This window comes from Urtica dioica, chromosome 3 (assembly GCF_054948205.1).
Source record: "Urtica dioica subsp. dioica isolate 48M chromosome 3, U.dioica_male_clone48M_v1_H2, whole genome shotgun sequence".
NCBI lineage: Eukaryota > Viridiplantae > Streptophyta > Magnoliopsida > Rosales > Urticaceae > Urtica > Urtica dioica.
The window spans coordinates 41,398,032-41,423,186 of record NC_142758.1 but is presented as its reverse complement, the minus strand read 5'-3'; the positions used below and the strand labels follow the sequence as shown (position 1 = coordinate 41,423,186).

Here is a 25,155-nt window from a genome sequence, read left to right as displayed (position 1 = left end):
ATCTTCATACATCAATGCACAAAATAATTTCCTTTTTCCCTTGATGATGGCCATGGTTTTTTCTTCTAGAACAAGCTTCTAGATGTTTCTTTATTTGTTCATGACAATACAAGAAAAGTCCATGTAGAATTTTCACATAAAATTCCATAAAATGAAATTCAATCCTCAAAGCCCAAATATCCAATGTTGGCCGTGTGGATCAATTACATTGTCATCATATGACAATGTCCAAAATCTTATTTTGACATTTATACCATCTTATGTCCTTATGGACAAAATTACCATTTAGACAATTTTCGTAAAATTTGTCTAGTTCAACACTTGAACTTGTTTTGACTTAGCTACTAGTTTAACAAATCCTACTCTAACGACTTGTGGTAGTGACATCATGGATCCAAATGAACAAATCTTGAGCTAGCATGCTTGGACACACAAGTTCACAAACTTTTTCCAAGTTTTAGCTTAATATCAACTGACTCCACTAAAGAGTTGACACTGAAAATCTCTATGTTCAAATGAATATATTTTCTACTAAAAAATTCTACTTAATTATGATGAGTGGATCCATTGAATATTATTTATGTTTACCCTTCATGAATATCATCAACTAGATGGGATTTATAAAATTACCATTTTACCCTTCTAGTTGTTATTTCTTCAACTCACTTGTCACTTGTGAATAAGTTAGAAACAATGTATTGATGATGAGCTAACAAGTCACATTGATTCATCCAAAAGAGTCATGGCTCAATTTGGACACTGGCCAGTTCATTTATTCGCATTCCAAGAAACAAAGCATGAGGTGATATGCATTGCATTTCAGCAATCTTGTATATGAATTATATATCTATGAGATCTTCACAAAGTTGTTCATGACATCTTCATAACTTAGTATTTCATCAATAGGTCTTATCTATATCATATAGTGAATCTAGAACTCTGACTTTCTCAAATGAGAGTATGTAAGCTATGAAATGACATGTCTCGTTTCAGGATTGAGGTAAGTATGATGCAATTCATGCATAGTGACTTTGAGCAAGAAGAGGTTAAGGTTTGTTCTTATACTGTCTCTAGAAGTGCACTGGTCAATTCAGTATCTTCAGAAGATACCTAGGAAGAACTATAGAGTCTCCGACTCTCTATGTCTCATAACCAGACATCATAGGTTCTCCTAACAATCATACTGAGATCAATAACCCTTTGATCCTTAGATTGTGAATATGCTGTTTTAAGCAAACCATGAAGACTTTGTTCATGCAAATCTATATTTGACTCTTCATTTGTTGTTAGGTTTGTTTAAGGACTAAAGACTAAGGTTTATCATAAAGCTTCAAACAAACAAGGAATAATGAATGAAAGTTTCAACTCTTTATTAATTATTCAGCAGTTACAAGCAAGAGTCTTTGTGAGACTTTATTACATCAAATGCATATAAGTAATAACTACTACTCTTCTTGTGGGCACCAATGCCAACAGCTACGGCACAAGATGGCGATCGTCATTATTATCCCATTGTTTGGGCTGTTGTCGACTCGGAGAATGAAAATGCATGGATATGGTTCTTAACAAAGCTTCAAGAGATCGTACTAGATGATGGCGATGTTGTTTTCATTACAAAAAAGAACCAAAGCTTCAATAACGCGGCGGGAAGAGTTTACAAGAATGCACGAGATGGATATTGTATGTGGCATATCAAGCACAAATCTCAAATCACGTTATTTTTGCTCGGATGCCATCGATCTATTTATACGGGAGAATGAAGCATACCAAGTTTCGCAATTCAATTACGAGTGATGGAGTGAGATTCAAAATAGGTACAATCAACTTCCAATATATTTAACTATATAAAACTCACTAATTCTAATAAACTTGTTCATATGTCTTTGTTATTAATAAAACTCACTAATTCTAATTAAATAGATCATATGAGATTTGTAGATGAAACTCACTAATTTTAAATTATTCATATGATTTTGTTATCATAGATGACACTCATGAACTCTAATTAATTTGTTCAAATGACTTTGTTATTATAAATAAAACTCTGTAATTCTAATAAATTTGTTCATATGACTTTGTTATAGATAAACGAATCTAACTAAGTCTAATTAAATATATCATATGACATACTATAGATGAAACTCACTAATTATAAATTATTCATATGACTTTCTTATTATAGATGAAACTCATGAATTCTAATTAATTTGTGCTTATGACTTAGTAGAACCACGATTAATATTGATCTACCGATCAATAGATTAGCTCTAATCTTCAGTAGAACCACGATTAATATTGATCTACCGACCAATAGATTAACTCTAATTCTCAGTAGAACCACGATTAATATTGATCTGACGACTAGTAGATTACCTCTAATGCTCAGTTAAACCACTAATAACATTGATCTACCGACCAGTAGATTAGCTCTAATGCTCAGTAGAACCACGATTAATATTGATCTACAGATCAATAGATTACACTACTACAAACGTTAGATTCCACAACGGATATTCCACAACGAAACGTTGTCCCATTGTGGAATCATGACGTTTCCACAACGGGACAACTGTCCCGTTGTGGAATCTTGATGATTCCACAACGGGACATTTGTCCCGTTGTGGAATTCAAAAAAAAATTAAGGTTTAAACAACGGGATGGTGACCCGTTGTTGAATCTCGCCGCGGCCAAGGCATAAACTCGCCGCGGCCAAACTCTTCCACAACGAGAACTGTAAAACCAAACATTTCGCCGCGGCGAGCTTAAGCCTTGGCCGCGGCGAAATGTTTCCACAACGGTACAATAACCCGTTGTGGAAACATTTGGCCGCGGCCACGTATATATTTGGCCGCGGAGAAATGTCGCAGACTGGAAGTTAAAAACTTCCCTCTCGATTTTTTTTTCAAAAATTTTAGAAATTTCATTCTCTTCTTCTTCTCTCTCTCTCTCTCTCTCTCTCTCTCTCTCCCCGACCCAACCCCACTATCTCTCTCTCTCTCTCCAACCCACGCCCACTCGCCGCCCCTCCTTCTTCCTCCGCCGCCGTCGCCGCCCTCTCTCTCTCTTCTCTCTTCTTCCTCCGCCCTTCTCTTCTTCTCACCTTTTTTTTCCCCGCCCTTCTTCTTCCCCGCAACCCTCTTCTTCTTCCCCGGCCTCCTTTTTCTTCTCCGCCCATTTCTTCTCCCCCGTCCTCCATTTTCTTCTCCGCCCCCTTCTTCTTATCCGCCCTCCTTCTTCTTCTCCGCCTCTCCTTCTTCCAAACCCACCAAACCCACTCTTCACAAACCCACCAAACATTCCGACCCACCCCCACACGTACAAACCCACAAACCTTGCCTCCGACCACAACCCACATCTCCGACAACTTCATTGACTCACCACGCCCCATGCTCGTCGTCTTCACTCCAAGTAAGTATTTTTTTTATTTAATTTGTATTCTTATATTGAAATTATGTTAGAATTGTTTATTTGTGTCTAAATTATATAGATATTGAATATTGAATTTGATATTTATGTAGAAAATGAGTTTGGAATTGAATTTTGGTTTGAGTTTATGTTGGATTTGAGTTAGAATATTTGATTACCTTGAGTTTGAGTTGGAATTGAGTTAGAATATTAGATTGAATTTTGGTTTTAGTTTGTGTTAGAATTGTTTTGAATTGAAATTGAATTTCGGTTTAACTTTATGTCGGAATTAGTTTGAATTGAAATTGAATTTCGGTTTGAGTTTGTATTGGAATTGGTTTGAATTGAGATTATGTTTAATTTTGTTTTTTCATAGATTATGTCTACTACAACCAAGAAAGATGATAAAAAGGTAAATTAATTACATGTTATTTGAAGTATTTCATTTACACGATCAACTACAATGCTCATGATCAACGCAATCAAGCACAAACACTTTCTTACACGACTTTATTATCTTTATTTCAAAGCAATTTTTAATCGTCGCGTCCAACAACATATTCTTCAATTCATCCTTACTTTTGAAGTGTTGGCCTATTTCAAAGTTCGTACCATTTGTGAAGCTATATGGCTTATAAGCTCCTATATCGATCAATTCAGTGTCGGCTTCAACAAAAACTCTGATTGTAGAAACATTTCCGATGGTGATATCGATAGTAAAGTAGACGTGTCTTACTCATCTTGTGGGAGACTTGATCCTCTTACAAAAAAATTTGACTCTAGAAACATTTCTGATGTCGATGTCGATGTTGATAGTGAAGTAAACGTGTCTTGTGGGAGACTTGATCCTCCCACTACCTTGGTGGTTTCATTTTCAATGTCTTTAATTGTAGCTATAACCACACCATTATTGTGTGTTAGTATACAATAAAATAATAAATATTAAGATTGTTTAAGTGTCAAATTAATACATGTCTTCAAAGTGTTGTTCAAAACTCCTTCTAAATCATCACCATCCGCGTCACCTTCCTCAACTTGAGTTTCATGATTACTTTCAAGTTGCTTTATGAATTCTACACAGAGTGAACTTCTATGGTTTCTTTCATCAAAATCCATCAAGAAATCGTAAACATCATCGTCATCTTCTAAGTAAATAGTATATAACATATCCCATGAAGTTGACATAACTTAGCTTCATATCTAGCTTCCTTTTATCCATCTTGAGTTTCAAACATAATTTTTCAATTAAGTCGGCTAACTTGATCTCGGTATTTATAACGATGACAACAAGATTATCATTCTTTTCGCTAACCCATTGATGTCAGCCTTCTTCTTCCTTCCACTTTCCATTGTAATAAACTGCTATTGTAGTCTCCGACATTGTAGACAATATGGTGAGAGAGAGATATAAAACAAACCTAGGTGAGACGTACATCAAGCGAACTGAGCAAGGGCGGTGGTGTTCTGGGTGAGAAAGAAAGAGCGACAGATTGAGTGATAAGGAAGCAAGGAACTGACCCTAACCCTAAACATGGGTGCCGGCGATTTGGGTGTTCTCGGCGACGACGACAGAAAGAGCGAGAATGAGGTGGTGTTTAGAGCTCTTCGGCGGCGGCAGTGTTATGGGCGAAAGAGAGAGTAAGAAAGAACGAGAGAGTGAGGGAGTGAGAGAGAGTGTAAGATATAGAGAATGAGATAGAGTGAGACTCACCAAATATGTGGCGGAGCAGAGGAGGGCCGGTTGATTTTTGGAAAATCGCCCAGAGAAGAATCAATCGGAGAAGAGAAGGAAAAATCGGTTTCTGAAAATTTGGGATATTTATTTGGGATTTATTTTCCCATTTGGTCTATTTATAAATAAGGAGGACGAAGTCGACTCTATTTTTTTTTGGATTTATAACTCTTCAGAAGCAACTAGTCGCGTCTGATACGTTAATATTTTTTTCCCGTGAATAAATAAGAGGCAAATTTCCGTCTTCTCTTTTGCAAATTTTATATAGACGCGACTTTTTTCATATGGACGCCATAAGTCGCGTCTATTCCCAGATAAATTTAAGAAAAAGCAGGACAAATCTCGTGGTCAAAATTTTTTGGTGAAATTTTGATTTAGATGCTACTTATCGCATCTAAATAATATATTCTCGCGTCTAATCTGATACGTTTTCGTGTCTAAAGGCACATTTTGTAATAGTAAAGGAATAAATGTAAAATATCAACATAATTTATGTTTACGCTACTTAATTATACTATGGCTTCAGTCCTCGTCTATGGCCCGTCATAGCTTGCGAGTAGGGCTCTATGTCAGGAAGAATTCCAATTTTGCCCGCAAAACTAAAAGTCTTATCGAGTCTTAATATATAGATTGATAAGGCATATAAGATGTATTAATTGAAACTATATCAAATTTTTTGTTGGCCCGTTTCGGATCACCGAGACTGGATGATTATGCGGCGGTTTCCCGGACGTGCCCGTCCTCTCGTGCTCGGTCGACCGTCCTCCCAATGGCCGATCAAGGTGATTTTCACGTCCAAAGCAGCCTCAAAGGCAAGGGAAGAAACGCCTTGAAGTATATAAATATAGACCTCGACCCAAACAAAAGGTGATCCAAATTTTTTAGCCTTGAAATGCTGCTGAACCTCTGAGGAGTTTGTTTCACTCGTATTTGGCCCCTAAACACTAAAACCTCTATCCTTCCACCTCAATCATCCTAATGGTGAGCATCGTAAAGGTAAAAGAGGCAACCCCTTTGTTTCTCCTTTGTAGTTCACTGTTTCTTCTCTTTTCAGGATACCTTGGAGGACGTGGAAGACCATCACAGCTAGGGACGAACTTGGGATACCGAGTTCAGGACGCTCAGGCTCGAACGCAACCACTCGAGGGTCGAATCGTTCGAGGCTCTAAATTGTTTCCGAAAACGAGTGACAACAAAATTGCTGGGTAATAAATCAATGCACACCCACTTATCATAAATATTAAGGAGTTTATTGAATTAAAACGTTATTCTAAAAGTTCAAAACTCTATACTTCAATGAGATATTTAGAGTTTTTATGGTCAATTTTTAAAAATAATTAACAAGTTACTTGAGTTTGGAAATATATTTTAAATTGTTTGGGTTTCTTTAAATAAATGATTAAGTGCTAAAAGCCTATAGATCGATGACTATTTTTCTTGGAAAAGAAGTTACAAACCAAAATGGACAAACTAAATAGTTAGAAACTATATACTCTTTAAAAAATATAATAATAATAATAATAATTAAATGAATATTGATGTTTTCGTAAGTTGAATATATATGTCATAAGACTCATAACCCTAGTTGTCTAATCTCATCATTATGAGATTATATCCAATAATTAAATCAACACTAAGAATAACATATATTGAACATATTAAGGTAGTATAATAACAATGATTTATAATCCAGTAAATAAATATATAGACGTTTACTTCAGAGCTTAATTATGAACACAAACTTTACTTAACTAACAAGATCTCCCAGACCCCATAAACAGCGAAGCAGAATACCAAAGAACGCGCCAAAATATTCCTAAAAATAGAAAAATAAAAATACGACACCATTTCAGCAATTAGTGATGGACGAATAAACCGCCGAAACTCACTCACCGCCAAATTCACGTAACATCCAAACGGCCAAAACCCTAATTTCTCATTTTTATTCTGACCCCGTTTTGTTTTTCGAAGTTTTCTTAATCAAAACAATACATATAGTTTCGTTTTGTCAGAAACTCTGTCTCAGATTGCATCGCCATTGATTCTGTGATCCTGAAATAAAATATCTTGTTGTTTTGTGCGAAATCTGGGCTCGCTCAAAAAACTTGAGACATTTCATGATATAAAAGTGAGTAATTTTCAATTCTATTCCGAATCATGTGTAAATAAAGCACCTAAATGTTAAAAATACACTTATTCATTACAATTTTGTTTTCCTTGGAAAATTTCAGGCTGTAAAATTGTATTAGGATTTGACATTTTAATCCTCCATGAGTACGAAGCTCTGGCTATGGATTCCGATCGGAGCACAACAACAACCGGCGAGATTTCAGAGACGATGACAACAAACGGAAACGAAGACTCATGTAACAATGGTTCAAAAGAAAATCCAGATTCCGAGTTATTACTTGCGACGCACGCAACTGAATTTCGAGTCTCTTCAAAGGAGCAATCTTTTGAGGCCGACGAGAGATCTCTTGCGGCGCAAGAAACCGAGTCGTCGGGGATGTCGGGAATCGGGTCTAGGTTCGAGGCAACGGTTCTCGGTGGGCATCGAGCTCCGACGGCCCAAAAGATGTACGATCCGCTCCGAATCCCATTGTCGATTTTCGAGGAAAGCCGGTCCACCACGCCGACCGAGTGGAGTAGCGCGTCGAACGATTCCTTGTTCAGCATCAATGTCGGAACTTATTCTTCGATCTTCCATGGAGATCGCCCGGCTTTGCTCAGTGATTTGCCAGAGCTCGAAGAACCGGTCCGGTACTCCACTTCGGAGGAAAGAACCGACGACCGGGACGATGGTAATGTGGTAAAAGAAGAGGAGAATTTGGCGGGAAATGCCGTTGATGAGGAAGTCGGTCAAAGTCAAAGTCAAAATCAATGTGATCGCGACCCGAAACAGACGGCGGAGCCGTCAAATAATTCTTCCACACATTCCGGCATCTCCAGTCAACGCTCTTTCACCTTCCCCGTGTAAGCCTTGCAGCTTTTCTAAGATGAATTTTTTGACAAGTCAGAACGATTTTTTTGACATGTTTTTCACTAGTTAATTTTAATTGTGAAGTTTTTTTATTTATTATTATTATAGTTAGATATATGCTAATTTTGTTTACACATTATTAAAGGTAAAAAAAAAATTAAATGACGGTTAAACAAACAAAATCAAAGTAAAGATTAATTTTTTTGTGTTTACACATGTTTCTATTAAAATGATTTTTTGCAAATTCATCTCTCTAGTTTATATATCTGGCTCTGTCCCTAATTACGATACGTTAGTATCGAGTTTTTTTTTAAATGCGACTACTTTAAATAAAATAAAACAAAATTCTTATTGTTTTCATTATTAGTTTGGAAGAAGGTACGAAAGGTGAGTCAGTGAGGCCGGAGAGCGATCGTCCGTGCCCAAAGAAGAAGAAGAAGCCGTTTCTAAGAGCGATATGTCAAACTTCAAAGTCTAATCCTGCGAATCAATGGTGGTTGTGTGGCTCATCTTGGCGTTGTTGCCTTTTTTGTTGTCGTTGAGAGAATTTGAGTGTTTTTTTTTTTTTTTGAGAAACGTGGGCGGTGCCACGGAGATATCATAAAAGCCCTCACGTATGGCGGAGGAAAACCGTGGTTACAAGAGATAAGAAGCAAACACGCGTACCAAAGTTTGTATGTTGAAAAAATAAAAAGTAATAAAGAAGTGTCATATGGTATGGTTCATGGCTTTTATATGTTTGTTAAATTATAAATTAGGAGTTCTGTTTATAATTAGATTTATCAGCCCCGTAACTTATGGTGTAATTGTACTTCTTTTGATGTCTACTTTCAATAATTTTTTCTCTTAGTCTCTTAGAAATTCGGTTTAAAATCTCCCACCAAAAGTTGCATGTTTTGACACATTTAATTTACAAAAAATTGGCTACGTAAACCACCTAAACTATATGAATTGTAAATTAGCCAACCTTTGGTAAATAATTTGTAAATAGCCAACTTGCATACGTGGCAGCCTATTAACTACCTAAAATATATGTTTGGTTGTGTTAAATAAGGCTTTTATTAATTTGTTAATAAGTTTACTTGGCTATTTACAAGAAATTAACCAAATGTGGACTATATCTCAATCAACTATATCCGTGTGACTATATAACTAAATAACCCTTTAATTTACGAGTTAGACGTATGATTTGTTTTCACTATATCTACATAAAATTCTAGTATAATTATCTAAAAATTAAGAAAGTAGCACATGTTAAGAGAGAGTTAGGCATAATATGAGCTATATTTTCAATATTTGAAAATTTATTCTATAATACGTAGCTATTGAGCTATTTCACACCCTTTCTTCTATTTTTATCTATTATTTTATAAATTACTTTTGCTAGAAAAATATAGTTAAACATGTAAGTTTTTCATAACGCATATAGAGTATCAATACATTAATTAACGTATAATGGATATCTATTATATTAAGCAAGAGCGTTATGACAAATCTCGTTTTTATGGTCCATTAAATCTCATAATTTCAGCCACGAATTAATACCATAATGGCTCTCATTTCCGTTTTTCTTTGATGGAAGAAAATGGTTATAAATTGAGAGGTTGAGTTTTGGTCCCTAAGCCGATAATCTCATTCATAAAACACACACCATCTAGTTTCGAGATTACCACGGTTTAGAAGAGCAAAACGTCGTTCTGTGAAACGCCGGGGAGTCGTTTCGAGTCTCCGTTAAAGCTCCGACGATTTTTCGATAACAATGGCCGGAGGTAAACGCTTGATCCATTTCGCTTCCGCTTTTGGGTTCATGTTTCTAATCATATATTTTCGGATTAGAGACTTTTAATTCTTTCAAAACATTGTTTGATTGTTTTTAACATTGTTATAATCGAACAAAACAAATTATTTCAAACAGCATGTTTTGAAATGATGAGGACACCACTAATAATATGGCTTTTTAATGAAAAATATTTGTATTTTAAATTTTATTTTCCTATGCCATATCATTGATATTTTGATCACCACATAATGCATATATAATTAATCAAGTATACATTAATAAAATAATTACTTTTAAATAAATATTTTAAAACAATTATTTAGATAGGTAGAATTTTGATACAAATTTCAAACACTATTAATTTTGATCGGTATAATTTACTTTTGACATTTTTCGAAAACACAATATAACATTGAACTGAGACTGTCATTTCTAGTGCTATCCATAGTTTCCAATTCTATCAAAAGATCTTTCTTGCAAATTTTTTACAACAATTTTATAAGTGAGATTTGGTAAAATATAATCCATAGTGTCCAAAATATTAAGAAAATATCTTCAATATTGTAAAAAAAAAAAAAAAAACCCTATTATACTACGATTACCGCGAAATATACACATACAACCGCAATAAATCGGTCAACGTGTACAACCGCAATAATAAGAAAACGGGATGCCACAATATACGACTGTACACAATAATTTAAGTAAATATTTTCATAGAATCAATTATATTTTTCAAATTTACCATCATTTTCTGTATAAATTAATTTGATGCATTACTTATTATGCTATTCTAAATCTCTCTTTTTATAATGGGACAAAACTACTTCTTATATTGGTTCTTGTACACTCTGTATGAAGCTCAATGTTACCTCAAATTTGAAGACCAAGCTTTATCTTGAACATTTTAGGAAAATTAAATTTTTAGGTCGGTAAAACGTCTAAAATATATTGAAGGCAACAACTTTGAATCTTTAGAAAATTGAAAGCAAAATCTTCGAAACGATTAGAACGATCAAGACAATAAACTTCAAAATCATAACAATCTATTTTCAAAGTTTTTGCTTCATTTTTACATATTCGAAAGTTTTTTCTTCATTTTTTTTAGTGATTTCGAAGTTTTTATCTTCATCATTTTTAATAATTTCGAAGTTTTTTAACAAGAGTACTTTGGACGTTTTACTTACCCAAAAACTTGTTTTTTCCTAAAGTGTTCAACGTAGAGCTTGAAATTATATAAAATAGTCATTTGAAACTAGCTGATTAGCAAAATAGCTAAAATTTCAAATTTTCAGTAAAGTAGTTAAAATTACGTTGTCAAATATTTTTTGACACCAAGATTAAATTTTTTGACAATTATTATAAGTAATTTATCACTTTCAAAAATATTAATCATAAAATTAATTTTGTTTTTGAAACTGTACATTTTGGTCATTCTTTTAATCTTAAGCAAACTTTGATTATTTTGCGAATTCTTAATTTTAAATCTGTCTATTTAGCCAAAAGTGAAATAACATTCCCTAAACTTAATTGCTCAAGTTCCCTTATTTCGGACCCAAATATTCCCCTACTCCCACACTTACGTACTCTCATTTTTCCTCTTCAGATCCACGACTTAACTTAATCAGAGCCGTCCCATTTTATACGATTTTTTTCTAATGTTTTTTTTTTTTTTAAATCGCCACACGTATTCCAAAACCAGCACGTGCGTGATTCTCTTCTTCCCCAAAGTACTCGGCGCCACTATTCCACCACCGCCGAACTTCCTCACCGGGAATTTCATCACCGTCGTCCAATCTAAGGTATATCGCTCTCTCTCTAGTAATATCTTTGATGAAGAAGCAAACAGCAACATGAATGAGATTTAGCCATAGATCGTTCAGAATGGTAGGTTCAAAATTCTGAATCCATTACCCTAAAATTGTTGCTGCAGTTTTTTTTTTTTTTTTTTTTTTTTTAATGAACGAGGTCACTCTTTAGATGTTCGCTCTAAAACATAATTGAGGCTTTGATTGATAAACTTTGCTCTTCGACAGAAAAAAAAACACGGAAGAACTCAAGGAAAATTTACATGATTGATGTGAATCGTGTTCGGTTGTTCATTTCTACAATCTCTCTTGGTATCGTAATAGTCATCCGTATTTGAATTTGCTCAATTTGTTTTTCAGATGGATGAGTTGTGGAAGTATAAAGTTTTCGCAACCCATTCAGTCGCTGCCGCTGGGTCTGTGGCATTAGGAACTGCCATAACTTACCCTTTTGATACCGTTAAAGTCATTTCTCAGGTATGTGTAAAAACCAGGCTTTTATTTTATTCTGCTTATAAGCATCCATGTGACTTTTTTTTTCCCATTTTACCTGTGAGTTGAATAATAGGTTGCTTCGGGTCCAAATACACAAGTAACGGTCACTCAGGCTTTCACGACGGTAAAAAATTTATCGGGATATTCAGGTCACAATTGAGATTCGCTTACTTTCCTTCTCTCTCAGTTCCGTTGATGTTGCTAAGCCTGTCCATATCGTCTTGGTTGCTGTTTTTCGGAGGTCTTTTTTTATCATATATAGAAAAAGTGAAAAGTTTAGGCATTCTTTTTTAATTTATGTTTTGATTTTTTTGTTTACTTCACTAGTGTAATATGATTTCTGACAGCTTGAAAATTGCTTGGTTTCTTCTTCTCATACACACACAACATGAAATTTTGATATGTGTGGTTTATTCTGCTTAACGCTCATATGGGAATCTTGACAGCGAGTTTGAGGCTGGTAGTTTTTTCTGAAGACATAGGATCATATTTCGAAGTCTCTCCATCTCGTGTTGTTATGCTTTATATTTCTTATTTTTTCTATTATTTAAATAAATGTGTAATGTTGACTGAGATTCGATCCAATGTTGAGCGTCTGTAGGTTTGTTCAGAGGTTTTGGTTGGTTGGCATTTGGAAGAATTTTGGGCATGGGGACTCGCTTTGGAACTTACGAGCTAATGACGGCATATTTTAAAGGTTTTTTCTTCTGTTTCTATATAAATTCTAGCTGTTATTAAAATGTGATGTAGAGCTTGTCTATTTTTATATATAGAACTAGAAGACCAAAAATTATTGTTGTTTTGTTAATTATCCTAACATTTCACGGGCAAAGAAGAACATGTAAAACTATATGTCTTATACCACGTTAGAAGAGTATGCCAATTCAGTCGAAATTATCCAAATCATCAAATGAACTATTCTCCTCCCCGCAATATATTGGAATTCGTAAAATAGAAGAGAACTTTTGATCCATTATAAATTGCACCTAATTAATTTGCTGGAAGTAGGTCTAGTTCTTCAGGCTCAAGATGAAATGAAATACGAAACCTCAACTCTTTTCTCAGCTTACTAGAGACGTAAAATAAATTTCCATTTGCCTTTCACACATTGTCTCCAAAATCACTTTTTTTCTGCAGATGGTCGATCCCGCAATGAAATATATGCGTCAGAGGCTCTCATAGCGGGAACAGCCTGCGGTGCCGCAGAGTCTCTCATAACCTCTCCTTTCGAAATCCTGAAGCTTCGCTCGCAAGCCACTTCCGTGGTTCCCGTTCCGAGCCACCCCTCCGCCGAAATCAAAGGCGTTGTTTCGCCGCCGGTCATCCAAAAGCTATTGCGCGGACATACACCGGACATGAAATTGTTGAATCACTCGGCCAACCTCTTGTCGGTGCTATCGAGCAAGCCCCAAAACCTGACCGGTGCTTTGCAAGCCTATCCGTGGATGATGACCGGGTCTGGGAGCGCTCCTCCGGTCACCAGCGTTCGAAAGCTGTCGGAAATCGTTTCCTTGGAAGGATGGAGCGCTTTGTGGAGAGGCCTGAGGCCGGGTCTCGTGAGGGACTCCGTTTATGGAGGCTTCTTCTTTACCACTTGGCATTTTTTGCATCAAGCGTTGCTTGATTGGAAGGCGGTCAATATGGCTCCAATACCCAGGTTCTGATTTTTTTATTTTCCTTCAATTTTTGTTTCTGGTTATGGTTCATCTTTGTTATCTATCTTAGACTCTTAATTTGATATCTTTGAGTATAATATCAATTTGTGGTAATGTAATTCTCTTTTCTTTTCTTTTTTACAGTCTGGATGCAGATGTGGGTCCATTGCCTCCATTAAATATCAGCCTCGCTGCCGGGTTTTCTGGTTCGGTCGCCGCAGCTGCTTCTCATTGCTTCGACACCGCAAAGTCTCGGCAATTGTGCTGCGTCATGCCCAAGGTGTTTTTTTTTCATTCTTTTTTTTTTAGTAGGTTTTTTCTTCTTCTTTAACTTGCTGATTTTGTTTCTTCTGCCAATGTTTTTGAGAAAATGTCGGTGAACTTAGTTTCAGGACGAGACCAATGGTCTTAAAATGCTGGTTGCCAATTTTATTTCACTGATTTCTTCTCCGGTTGTTGACGTTAAAAAGAAGATGTCGATAAGGGGACGAAATATTGCACATTCAGCGTCGTTAGATGAAACTGTGGAAATGAGGTTGGATTTGAGTTGTGTGTTTGTTCATTTTTTGTGGCAGTTTGTTAGCTTGGAGCGTAAGCTTCTGGAATTGAAGCCGGCCGGGACGAGATTCGAGAGATGGACGGGTATACATCCTTTTGATAGGAAGGTCCTTTACAAAGGCATTTGGCTTCGAATGGCTCGCTGCGGAATCGGGTCTTTCCTTGTTGTCAGATGTTATTTCTTCGCTGTGGATCAACTCGTCTCCAGAGGAAATATGTTGACATAGAGACAGAGAAGTTAGAGCTTTTTTTATTATCATTTATTGATAGGGAATTGGACAATTTTTCGTCCCTCCAATTTTCTTCACCAATCAGAGCTTGATATTAAAATGATGAAAGCAATCATCCAATAAAAAAAAACATACTCGTATGACTAAGAGAATAGTTGATTTGAACAGAAGTATGGCTTTTGAAGAGCAACACAAATATATCAGAAATACTACACTATACATTGTTGTTTTAGTTCGTCTATATAAAGTTATCTTCTCTCTCTCTCTTACACACAGATAATCTCATAAATGATATGCAAATATTGCAACAATATCGTAAAATTAGATAAAAATTAGGGAATTAAAATTTTATGGAACCTCCCTCTCTCGTATTTGTTTTTTGCTTTATTTTGACATAAATAAAACAACCGTTGAACAGTCTGAAATTGCACTGTTTCTAACTTGATCTTGGAGTACTTAACCAGTAACACACGTTTCTCTAACCACGAACACAACACTTGCTATAGACCACGATCTAAGATTTAATATCACTAACTAACCTTGGCTTTAATTAAAACAAGAAAACATGGCTTCAATTGAAAGAAGAAAACATTCATAAATATACTAACCTAAACAAACGATCACGAGTCTGACTATAGAGGTTTTAAAACGCAAGAATACCCCATGAAGGAAAAAAAAAATAGATAAAAGGTAGAAGATGATGATGAGACCTAATCCTCATCCTCGATATGGAGTCTGGGCATTGTACATCTCCGCAACCTATTTAAATTGTACAAAATAGTCATTTGAAATTTATTGATTAGCAAAATAGTCAAAGTTTCAACTTTTCAGCAAAGTAATCAAATTTACGTTTTCAAAATTTTTATGACAACCAAGATTAAAATTATTGAAGATTATTATAAGCCATTTATCACTTTCAAAAAAGTTAATCTTGAGATCAAAATTTGTTTTGAAACCAGATTGCTGCACATTTTGGCTATTTCACTCGTTTAAGACAAACTTTGACTATTTTGCAAATTCATAACTTTAAATTTGCTATTTAGCTACATTTAAAGCAGTGGTGATTAACAGTTTTAAACCCAATATATGCATAAGCATGTATCAGTATACAACTATCGTTACCTGCTCAGCTGAAGAGGCTTGCTCGGGAGACTTGTCCTCACGAACTCGAACAAGCCGCGGGAACCGAAGCGATATACCCTAAAGCACACACATGTTATCATCAACTGAAAAATATTTCTATCAACTTGGCCTTCGAAACAAAACAAAATTGACTGAATGGAAACCTTATCAGAATCTATGATTCCGACTGCGGCGCAATAAGTGGGACTAATAGTCAAATTTGCAACTTTCACCTCCCAAACCTGCAAACGAACCCAGATCCTTTGATTAAAAAATATAAATATAATCACCATATGTAATAAAATAAAATAAATTGAAACCCAGAGAAACAGTGGCTATTCTTACCTCTGTGGCTTCAAACCACACATGTGGACGAATTGCCTTTCCATATCGATAGTATGACTACATAAAAATACATAACTTGGCATGTAAGAATTTTGGATTTATTCACACATTATATATTTTTTTTTTTTTTAAAGAAACAGCTGACTTTATTAAAACCGCGGCAAAGCCGGAAATTCCAGAACAAGAATTACAAAGCAATAGAAGGGAGAGCCCAAGGCAAAATGAAAGCCCTAGAAGATTTAAATTACAGCGAACTAGATCAATCCCTAGCCAGGTCCGCTACAGAAAATGACTTGAACTCGTTACAGCAGGAAAAAATCCAAAGAGCGATACAATGATTTACACTCAGTCAACGCGTTCAGATTCCACGCCTCGTCATTGAAGATGGATTTATTCCGGGTGTTCCAGATACACCACAAGCCTGCCAGAACCCCGGTCTTAGCAGATGCGACCCTTTTGGAGCTAGACCCTGGAGAGTCATATAAGTATATAACTGAAGCAGCTCCTCAACAGAGTTAGGACATGAGGCGAGACCCAACTTTGTGCAAAGCCATCTCCGTGTATCAGTAGCCACTCTACACCGGATAAAGAGATGGTCGGCATCTTCGCTTGCACTGAGACACATCGGACAAATATTTGGCGACAGAGAAAGGTGGAGGTTCAGCTTTTGAAAACGATCCGCGGTGTTCGTTCTCTTAATAGCCACCAACCACGCAAAGATTTGGACTTTGTTCGGAACCGGAGCTTTCCATATCCCTTCAAAGAAAAGAAACGGGGGCATAGAGGAGGTGGGAGAAATATCGACAGCCATTGACTTCACCGTGAACGCCTCTTCATCACCCAACCACATGCGTCGATCTTCTAAACCTTCCCATAACTTGAAAAAATCCAACACCCCCATCAATTCAGTAGCTTCTTCCAGCTCCCTTATTGACAAGTTCCTTGGGAAACCGAAGTTCCAGTCCACATGACCGAGAATAGAGGGGGTAGAGGACACGAACCTGTTAATAGTGACGTTCTGAAGAGGGCAGAGTCTGGCCAATCCCGGGAAACGGTCTTTCAAACTTGTATCACCACACCAACTGTCCTCCCAAAAACGCACAATAGACCCATCGAATACCTTCCGTGAGCAACGGCTCAAAAACAGATCTCAAACGGCCGAAACGGAACGCCACGGACTTCGAAACGTACGATCCTGAGAATCCCCCGGATCCCACCCGTTGGGTAGAGTACCATAGATGGCCCTAATAACCTTATGCCATAAAGCATCTTCTTCGATCGGGAAGCGCCATAACCATTTCGCCAGAAGAGCGTTATTCTTATCCTCGAGCCTACCAAAGCCTAAGCCCCCTTTGTTCTTTGGCAAACAACACGTATTCCAAGCCACCACCGCACGAGACCTACTGCTCCCGAAGCCTTCCCAAAAGAACCGATGCATAATCTTCTCAATGTCGGCAGCGACTCCCACTGGCATTTTAAATACCGACATGAAGTAAGTCGGGAGCGCCGAAAGGACAGCGTTAATAAGCGTCATCTTCCCACCCTTAGAGAGGAAACCTTTCATCCATCCGTCAAGCCTCTTCACCACTTTAGCCAAAACCGGGTCTCAAAACGCTTTCCTTCTCGAGCTGTCTCCCAGGGGCATCCCCAGGTAGCTAATCGGCCAATTAGTTTCTTGGCAGCCTAAACACCCAGCAAGAGCGGTGACCTCTTCCTCGGAGCAGTTAATGCCCACTAGATTACTCTTCTCGAAATTCATCGTGAGATCGGAGTCTGCACAGAACTCCTTAACAATAGAGATCAAATTCTCCCAACTCGTCGAATCATCCTCGCCGAAAATCAGCGTGTCATTAGCAAACTGGAGGTGAGAGATTTCGATACCTGGCGACCCGATAACCATCGGTTTGAAAAGTCCTCTACTCACTCCGCGGGAGATACGACGCGATAGAGTGTCCGCGACGAGGATAAACAGAAAGAGGGAGAGAGGATCTCCTTGAATAATACCTCTCGACCCACCGAATCTATCTCGCGATTTGCCGTTGATCAAGACTGAGAAGGAGACGGACACGAGACAGCCCCTGATCCACTTCCTCCAGCGAGCATCAAAACCTTTTTTATTCAAAACAAAATCAAGGAAGTTCCAATCCACTTTGTCGTAAGCCTTCTCGAAATCCAGCTTAAGAACCCCGCCTTTCTTACCCACACGTCTGTACTCTTCCATGGTTTCGTTTGCTATAAGAACCAAGTCCGTGATTTGTCGCCCCTTCACGAAAGCACCTGGACACTCGCTGATTCTATCTTCCATAACCAACTTAATTCTTTCTGTCAAAACCTTCGCGATGATCTTGTAGAGATTGGTGACGAGGCTAATAGGCCGAAAATCCCTCACTTTGCTAGAGTTCAACTTCTTTGGAATCAAACACAGATGTGTTTCGTTGGTAGAGTTGTTGATCACACCGCTGTTCCAAAATTCGGTGAAAACCCTCAAGAAGTCGTCTTTAATGATCTCCCAGAAATCTTGATAAAAAGCCACAGAGAATCCGTCGGGCCCCGGCGATTTATCCCTAGCGCACCCAAAGACTCCCGCTTTAATTTCCGCTATCTCAAAAGGTCTTGACAAAACCGAGGCGAGCTCCGAAGAGATTGGCTGCCAGTACACTTCCTCCCACTCAGTCATGCAAACCGGGCCGGCCGAGAACAAACGCGCGTAAAACCCGTTTATTTCCTCGACGATCAAACCCTCTTCTTCAATAAGGGAGCCATCCTCTTTTTCAAGTCTCCGAATGGCGTTTTTGGCTTTCCTTGCTGACATGAGAGAGTGAAACAATTTTGTGTTTCCGTCTCCATCTTTAGCCCACGAGACTTTCCCTTTCAATCTTAGAGCTCTCTTTTCTGCCTCTAGGATCTCAGCGAGCCTAACTTTCAAAACAGCTCTTTCGTTACGTTTCTCGAGAGACCACGTCGAAGCTTCTTCTTCTTTATCCAGAAACTGAATATCTCATTGAAGACAAACTTTCAGCCTCGCAACTTTATTTCTTTCTTCCTCAGCCCACACTTTAATCTTTTCCTTGAGCCCTTTTAATTTGTGCATGAAACCAAAGCCTTCCCAGCCAAGATGATCACCTTGGCCCCACCATTCACTCACAAGATTCCTGAAATCCTTAACAGCCAGCCACGAATTATCTAATCTGAAAGGACACGGACCCCAGCTAATCGGACACGTGCTGATCGTGATTGGAAAGTGGTCTGAAACGCCTCTAAACCGGATTTCTTGAGTACAAAAAGGAAAAAGATCCTTCCATCCTTCTGTGAACAGGAACCGATCAAGGCGAGAACAAATCGAGACCCCCCGAAAGGCAGACCATGTGAACCTACCATTAGAAAGGACCGGATCTGATAGAGCAAAATCGGATATGAGTTCGTTAAAAAGGCACATCGATCTCCTGGCCCTCACCGGGGAGGTGCGCTCATGAGCAAACCGAACCACATTGAAGTCACCTCCAACACACCAAGCGGGGCCGCACAACTATCCGAGACCTGCTAGTTCATCCCAAAATTCCTTGCGCTCACCCGAGCGACAGGGACCGTAAACACCCGAAAACCACCACCACGACTCTTTTGTACCAACCTCGATAGACACCGAGAACACGCCCACCAAATTATTCAACACTAACTTTCCTCGAATCCCACACTACGAGAATACCACCTGAAGACCCGTTAGCGGGGAGGTAAATCCACTCCTTGAAATGATATGTGTTAGTTTTAATTTATATTAGAAAAAAAAAAAGGTAGACCTTTGGTTTTGGAATCACGTTAACACGGAGACTAGAAGAGAGTTGTTCAAGCATTTGCTTCGGAAATCCAGTGCCTATACATCAAGTTTCAGGTAAGACTAATGTAAACAAATACAAAACTATTCAGTGACTGCTGATATAGTAAACAACAGACAAACACTTTCATATATACCAATTTTACAAATGCTCTGAAATTCTTCTTTGCTACTGTCGTAACAAGCGAGCAGAAAGGCGCCGTAACCGCCTGAAATAATATGTCAGTTGATGATTATTTGTAGGATTATGCATATAGTTGCAAGAGTAACATTGTATATTAACTTGTACATCAAGTATCAAATCGCAACTCACCCGCACGATTTCCACGACCATAGAAAGCAGCTATCGGGACCAAATCCAGTGAGTCCCCTATGCTGCAATGCAAATGTCAGTCCGTGGAATTCAAAAAATGAATAAATTTTCATAATCCTAAACAGTACTTTGCAAATGATTATAAGAGAATAGAATACACCAACCTATCCATGTAATCTTTCTTCAATTTGATCCAGTTCCGAGACCGCACAGACGGCTCATATGTCGCGTCCTTGGTCAATTTTTTAATAACTAAGCCCTCACAACTGCAACCATGACGGGTTTATGATACTATAAATAACTAGTTTATTACCTGGAAGAGCATTCCGGGATAAATGTCTCATACATATATAATTGCCTATACATATAATTTTATAGATACCACAACACATCACATCAGGTAAATTACTAACATCTGAAGCAATAACCGAGTACCTGGCTTCAACAGACTTGCCAAGAAACTTTTGTATTTCCCCGATATCATTTGACGTTATTGCTGTAGCAAACTGAAAACAACCAGTTCCTTCCTCAAACGACTCATAAAGACACTGCAGGAGAGATAACAACTCGTAGAAGTAAGAATATCTTCAAAATGAGTCTTTAAAACTATTATGAATCACATAAAAAAAAGAATTGATTGAGAATTGTTTAAAATCATCAAAGCTAGAATACAGTTTGAGAAAACGCACCTCTCTACGAACATTTAGTTGTTCTTGGATAAGTGGTCGACCATTAAGGTACAATATATCAAATGCATATATGCAAACATCAACCTTGATATCACTCACCACCACATTTTTCCGAGCTCGGGTGCCAAGTATCTACAATTTTATACTATATCTATTTAGCCTTGACTCACCAAATAGTAATACCATAGCCGAAGCCGCTAAAGGTTTCAGAACATTTACCTGGAAAGGTAGAATTTTCCTCTTTTCACGGTCATATGCAACCAGCTCACAATCTAAGATAAATGATTCCGCAGATGACTTTTTGAATCTGCAAATATTAGCAGCAACAAAACTAAGATACATGCAGTGCTGAACAAAGTCCTCACATATATCGGAGGTCGGGTAGCTAGTTCGATAATAAATACGCACCATTGATCATCTTATTCTTATTTTATCTCGTATAAGACAAGTGAGAAGTTGAATTGCGATACTTGGTGAGTTAGAGGTCTACAAATAATATGAAATAGTGTCTTCAAATAAAGCATTGCAGAAGACAATACCTTGAAATTAATGCAACAACATCAGGAAACTTTCCAGTGTATCGCTCGGCATTTCGACTGTAAATCTCAACCGAGCCGTCATCCAAGTAATGTATCTGCACGGACAGATAGACAGAGAGATAAGATATCATATACCAAGGCAGGTTGGTCGAAAATTATTACTGTTGTTATTATTATTACTACTTGACGGCCATACCTGTGCCCGTACACCATCATACTTGTATTCACAGGTGTATTCTGTATCATTAAACTTTTGTACAATATCGGAGACTCCATTGGCTGCGTTTGCAAGCATGGGCTCAATTGGGACACCTGGAGTGAGATTACAGGTCTTCGGAAGATTCCATACACCGTCTTTCAGAATTGCGTCGATTATTTTATCATAAACGGGAAGTACAGAGTAAGCCTGTTTTACGATATTCACTGCCTGATACGATATGGGCACAATTTAGGGAAAAAAAAACACGGGAATCGATTGATGGACATCTTAAATATAGATTATTACCTCTTCTATATTCGGAGGACTAGAATATTTGTTTCCACTATATGCTGCGGCTTGTCCCAGGGCCGATAAGAGAGTCTGGCCTCCCAATCCTATTCGGAACTCTCCCTGTAATGAGATAAGTTTAACTAATATTTTTACAATGATGAAATACAACAAGACTTGATCTTGAGTACTGGGAAACTCAGACCTGGAGCAATCGGGTCAAATATAGAGCTTCGCAGTCAGATGCAGCGACGAGAAGTGCCTTTATGCGGTTTATCTTCTTTTTCTGACTCTCTCTCCCAGAATCCTTTCAATTACAAAAGCAGGCTTCCATTTTTTTTTACAGGGAAACAAAATACTTGTAGTTGCAAACTAAGGAGGTCCTTATTAAATTTACCTGAGCGATGAGACGGAGCGTTTCAAACACCTTTGAAACGGTGAGAGGAACGACCCTGCCGAACGTAGGCTGGGAAGAGCGCTTCAGTTTGGCAACCAAACCTAGATCTCCCAATTCCTGCCAAACTCGAATCACACTTGTTTAAGATTCACGAGACAGAAAAACGAAATCTGCGTCCATTCGGTTACCTCACCTTGTACTTTTTCTGAACTTCCGCGGCGTTACTGCCACAAGATTCCACCAGAGCCTTGATGATCAAGGCATCGCCGATCCCGAGCTCGAGTCCCTCGTGAGGTGGCGCGATTCTGGCCGCCGCCAGGTAAACCACCGACGCCAGATCCTCCGGCGTGGTGTGTATGACCGACCTCAGCAAGTTGCACGCGATGTTTGTCTTTGCCGTCTGTCTGGGCTCTTTCCATATCATGTGGAACGCCTGAGAGACGAAGAGGAACGGGACGCTCTCTCCCTTCGTCCACCAACGCGCCGCCGAGTTTGGGTCGAAATCCGATGCCTTCTTCAGTTCCGTTATCCAGCTCATCATATCCGCCGGCTTCTCCTCCGGCCTGGATGCTTCGCCGGTCTCGGATGCCAGAGGCTTGGTGTCAGGGTTCGATTCGTGAAATTTGAGTTTCCAGGCGAGCGGAAGTGAGCTCTTCCTGGTGGCCATGGCCAGAGTTACATCATGAGGCTTTATAGGGTTTGGGTTTCCATGTCCGAATTTGCGTTTCTTGGCGGCGCCTGACATGAGGACGTCGAAGGCGGACATGGCGGGTTTTCGAGAGATCTGTAAGGAGGAAAGAAGCGTCCTGGGTACGACAGAAAGGCGCGAGTCCAAATTTTTCTCTTTTTTCCATCATTTAAATACCTTTGCCTCCACTTTGTTTTTTTTTTTTTTTCTTTCGATTTATTTTTATTTATTGTGGCCATGAAAACACAAAAGCCCATTTTTTTCTTTAGGCCCACTGATTAAAAAAAAAGGCTCATTTTTTTTTTACTCACTTATACTTGTTTTTACACAAATAATATAATAATGGTAATAATACAATAATAATTAGCGACACTGCCAAATTTACATACACAACTAGTAAAAAGAAGCCCTGCACAAAGCCCACATCTGAACACCAATTCTTCATTAAAAAAAAAAATGATTCCTTATTGTGTAGGGGAAAAAAAGTTTGCTAACTGTTTCTATTATTGTTTAGTAGAATCATTATTATTATCATAAACAAAAAAATTGTTTTAGATTTATATTATTATTTAATAAAATCATTATCATTATCATCATATATAAAATTCAAATTGTACATGCTTCGATTTTCTTGGGTTAAAATGCATCATATATTTTGAAATTTGCTTTAGGCCTCCAAACGTGTCTAGCTAGCCCTAAATGCACCCGGTGGTTCTATGATGCGAAGATTTCATGGTTGTAAATAATGTACTTCCAGTCACGATTGATGCGAAGATTTCATGGTTGTAAATAATGTACTTCCAGATGAAGTTGATTGTGTTCCCCTCAGTGATTTTGACAAGCGACTCTGCCTTGACCCACTTAGTGAAGTAATTGATAGCTACAATTGTGCACACACGTCCTCATAGGACCGTTGGCAACTTTCCTATGATGTCGACCCCCTACTTCGCGAATGGTCGGGGGATGATGACAAGGCACATGACAGCCTGAGGTCTCCTTGGTACCAGCACAGACCATTGGCACTTGTTACATCTTATTGCCCAGACATAGGCATCTTTTTTCCAGCGTGAGCAAAAAAATCTTAACTTTAGGACCTTTTGTTTCATTGATTACCCGGCAGTACGATTTCCGTAGATCTCATCATGGATCTCTCGAAGGACGGCCTTGGCATCATTTTCTCCCAAGCATCACAAGAGCGGTTACCAGTACTCTTGCTTGTACAATATGTCTCCTCTAATCATGCACCTTCTGGCATGGATCTTCAATTTTTTTACTTCTTCCCGATCACTCGAGAGCTCTACATACTTGATCAACCTCACAACTGGTTCCATCCACATCGGCAGTGGATTATCATGTATCATGCTTAATTCTTCCAGACTTCCTCATTTGGTGTGCGGTGTCTCACGTCTCAAGGCTACCAAAGATGGTGCCTATTGTTGATGTCGATTTCAACAATCTCAAATTATAATACAATATATATATTTGATTTATTATAAGTATGGGTTTCAGAAGACGTCGTATAAGAAGCAAAGGAAATTCAAAAGAAATGGACAGAAACGAATATAAATGCTCAAAGTTTTTATTAATAACCGAAGGGATTACAAACTAGAAGATGGCGGAATGCCGAACTCAACAAGGACGAACTCAGAGAATATAGAAATAAGAGATCGAAAGTAAGATTATCAGCTTGTGCGTGCGAAATTTGACATATCGGCTTCTATTTATAGTCGAGGCTGGTTTGTTGGAGTGGACACGTGTTCGTCAGTTTGGTTCTGCCACGTCGCTGGTCGAAGTTATCCCAGATCCGGTCTTCGCAGCGGAGTCTTCTATCTGACCATGACCGATTCCTTTCGCTGGGTCAACTCGGGCGGCTCGTCCTTCCTGTGGCGAACTGGGTTTCTCACTGGGCTTGGGCCGAGCTTAAGAGGTCGAGCTGGGTCCAGATATGTCCTTGAGAGCCGGACTGGGTCTGTTATTGGGCTTTGGTCGAACCTAAGTCCAACTTAAATGGTTTTATTATTTTTATTTTTAGAAAATTGATTTTTGACCCCCACAATTAGCCCCCGAGTATTTTGAAAAATATTTCAAATATTTTTTAAAATA

General features: G+C 38.1%; 2 protein-coding genes across 2 annotated transcripts; one reads left to right on the top strand and one right to left on the bottom strand.

Moving 5' to 3' along the window:
• Nucleotides 1-11,578: 11,578 nt before the first annotated feature.
• Nucleotides 11,579-14,751, top strand: LOC149402830 (Mitochondrial substrate carrier family protein). The gene is made up of 7 exons (XM_089609583.1): nucleotides 11,579-11,699; nucleotides 12,066-12,182; nucleotides 12,274-12,349; nucleotides 12,802-12,897; nucleotides 13,338-13,857; nucleotides 14,000-14,135; nucleotides 14,431-14,751. The coding sequence occupies exons 2-7, from the start codon at nucleotides 12,066-12,068 to the stop codon at nucleotides 14,638-14,640; spliced, it is 1,155 nt and encodes a 384-aa protein (XP_089465709.1). The 5' UTR covers nucleotides 11,579-11,699; the 3' UTR covers nucleotides 14,641-14,751.
• A 130-nt stretch (nucleotides 14,752-14,881) lies between these two features.
• Nucleotides 14,882-23,191, bottom strand: LOC149402829 (DNA ligase 1-like). The gene is made up of 17 exons (XM_089609582.1): nucleotides 22,558-23,191; nucleotides 22,365-22,481; nucleotides 22,173-22,274; nucleotides 21,986-22,090; nucleotides 21,677-21,907; nucleotides 21,481-21,575; nucleotides 21,161-21,248; nucleotides 20,942-21,073; nucleotides 20,688-20,800; nucleotides 20,417-20,518; nucleotides 20,253-20,314; nucleotides 20,077-20,148; nucleotides 19,905-19,978; nucleotides 16,111-16,167; nucleotides 15,930-16,007; nucleotides 15,766-15,843; nucleotides 14,882-15,402 (listed from the first exon to the last, which is right to left on the bottom strand). The coding sequence occupies exons 1-17, from the start codon at nucleotides 23,128-23,130 to the stop codon at nucleotides 15,361-15,363; spliced, it is 2,121 nt and encodes a 706-aa protein (XP_089465708.1). The 5' UTR covers nucleotides 23,131-23,191; the 3' UTR covers nucleotides 14,882-15,360.
• Between the last annotated feature and the right edge of the window lie 1,964 nt (nucleotides 23,192-25,155).

Bases quoted from the DNA above. Each gene is read 5' to 3' on its own strand.
- LOC149402829 (XM_089609582.1), bottom strand. From the start codon at position 23,130: ATGTCCGCCTTCGACGTCCTCATGTCAGGCGCCGCCAAGAAACGCAAA. The intron at 22,275-22,364 runs GTAAATTTAATA...TGTAATTGAAAG, and splicing joins CGCTCCGTCTCATCGCTCAG to GATTCTGGGAGAGAGAGTCA. The intron at 15,403-15,765 runs GTAACGATAGTT...CAATTTAAATAG, and splicing joins AAGCCTCTTCAGCTGAGCAG to GTTGCGGAGATGTACAATGC.
- LOC149402830 (XM_089609583.1), top strand. From the start codon at position 12,066: ATGGATGAGTTGTGGAAGTATAAAGTTTTCGCAACCCATTCAGTCGCT. The intron at 12,350-12,801 runs GTCACAATTGAG...GAGCGTCTGTAG, and splicing joins AAATTTATCGGGATATTCAG to GTTTGTTCAGAGGTTTTGGT. The intron at 12,898-13,337 runs GTTTTTTCTTCT...TTTTTTCTGCAG, and splicing joins AATGACGGCATATTTTAAAG to ATGGTCGATCCCGCAATGAA.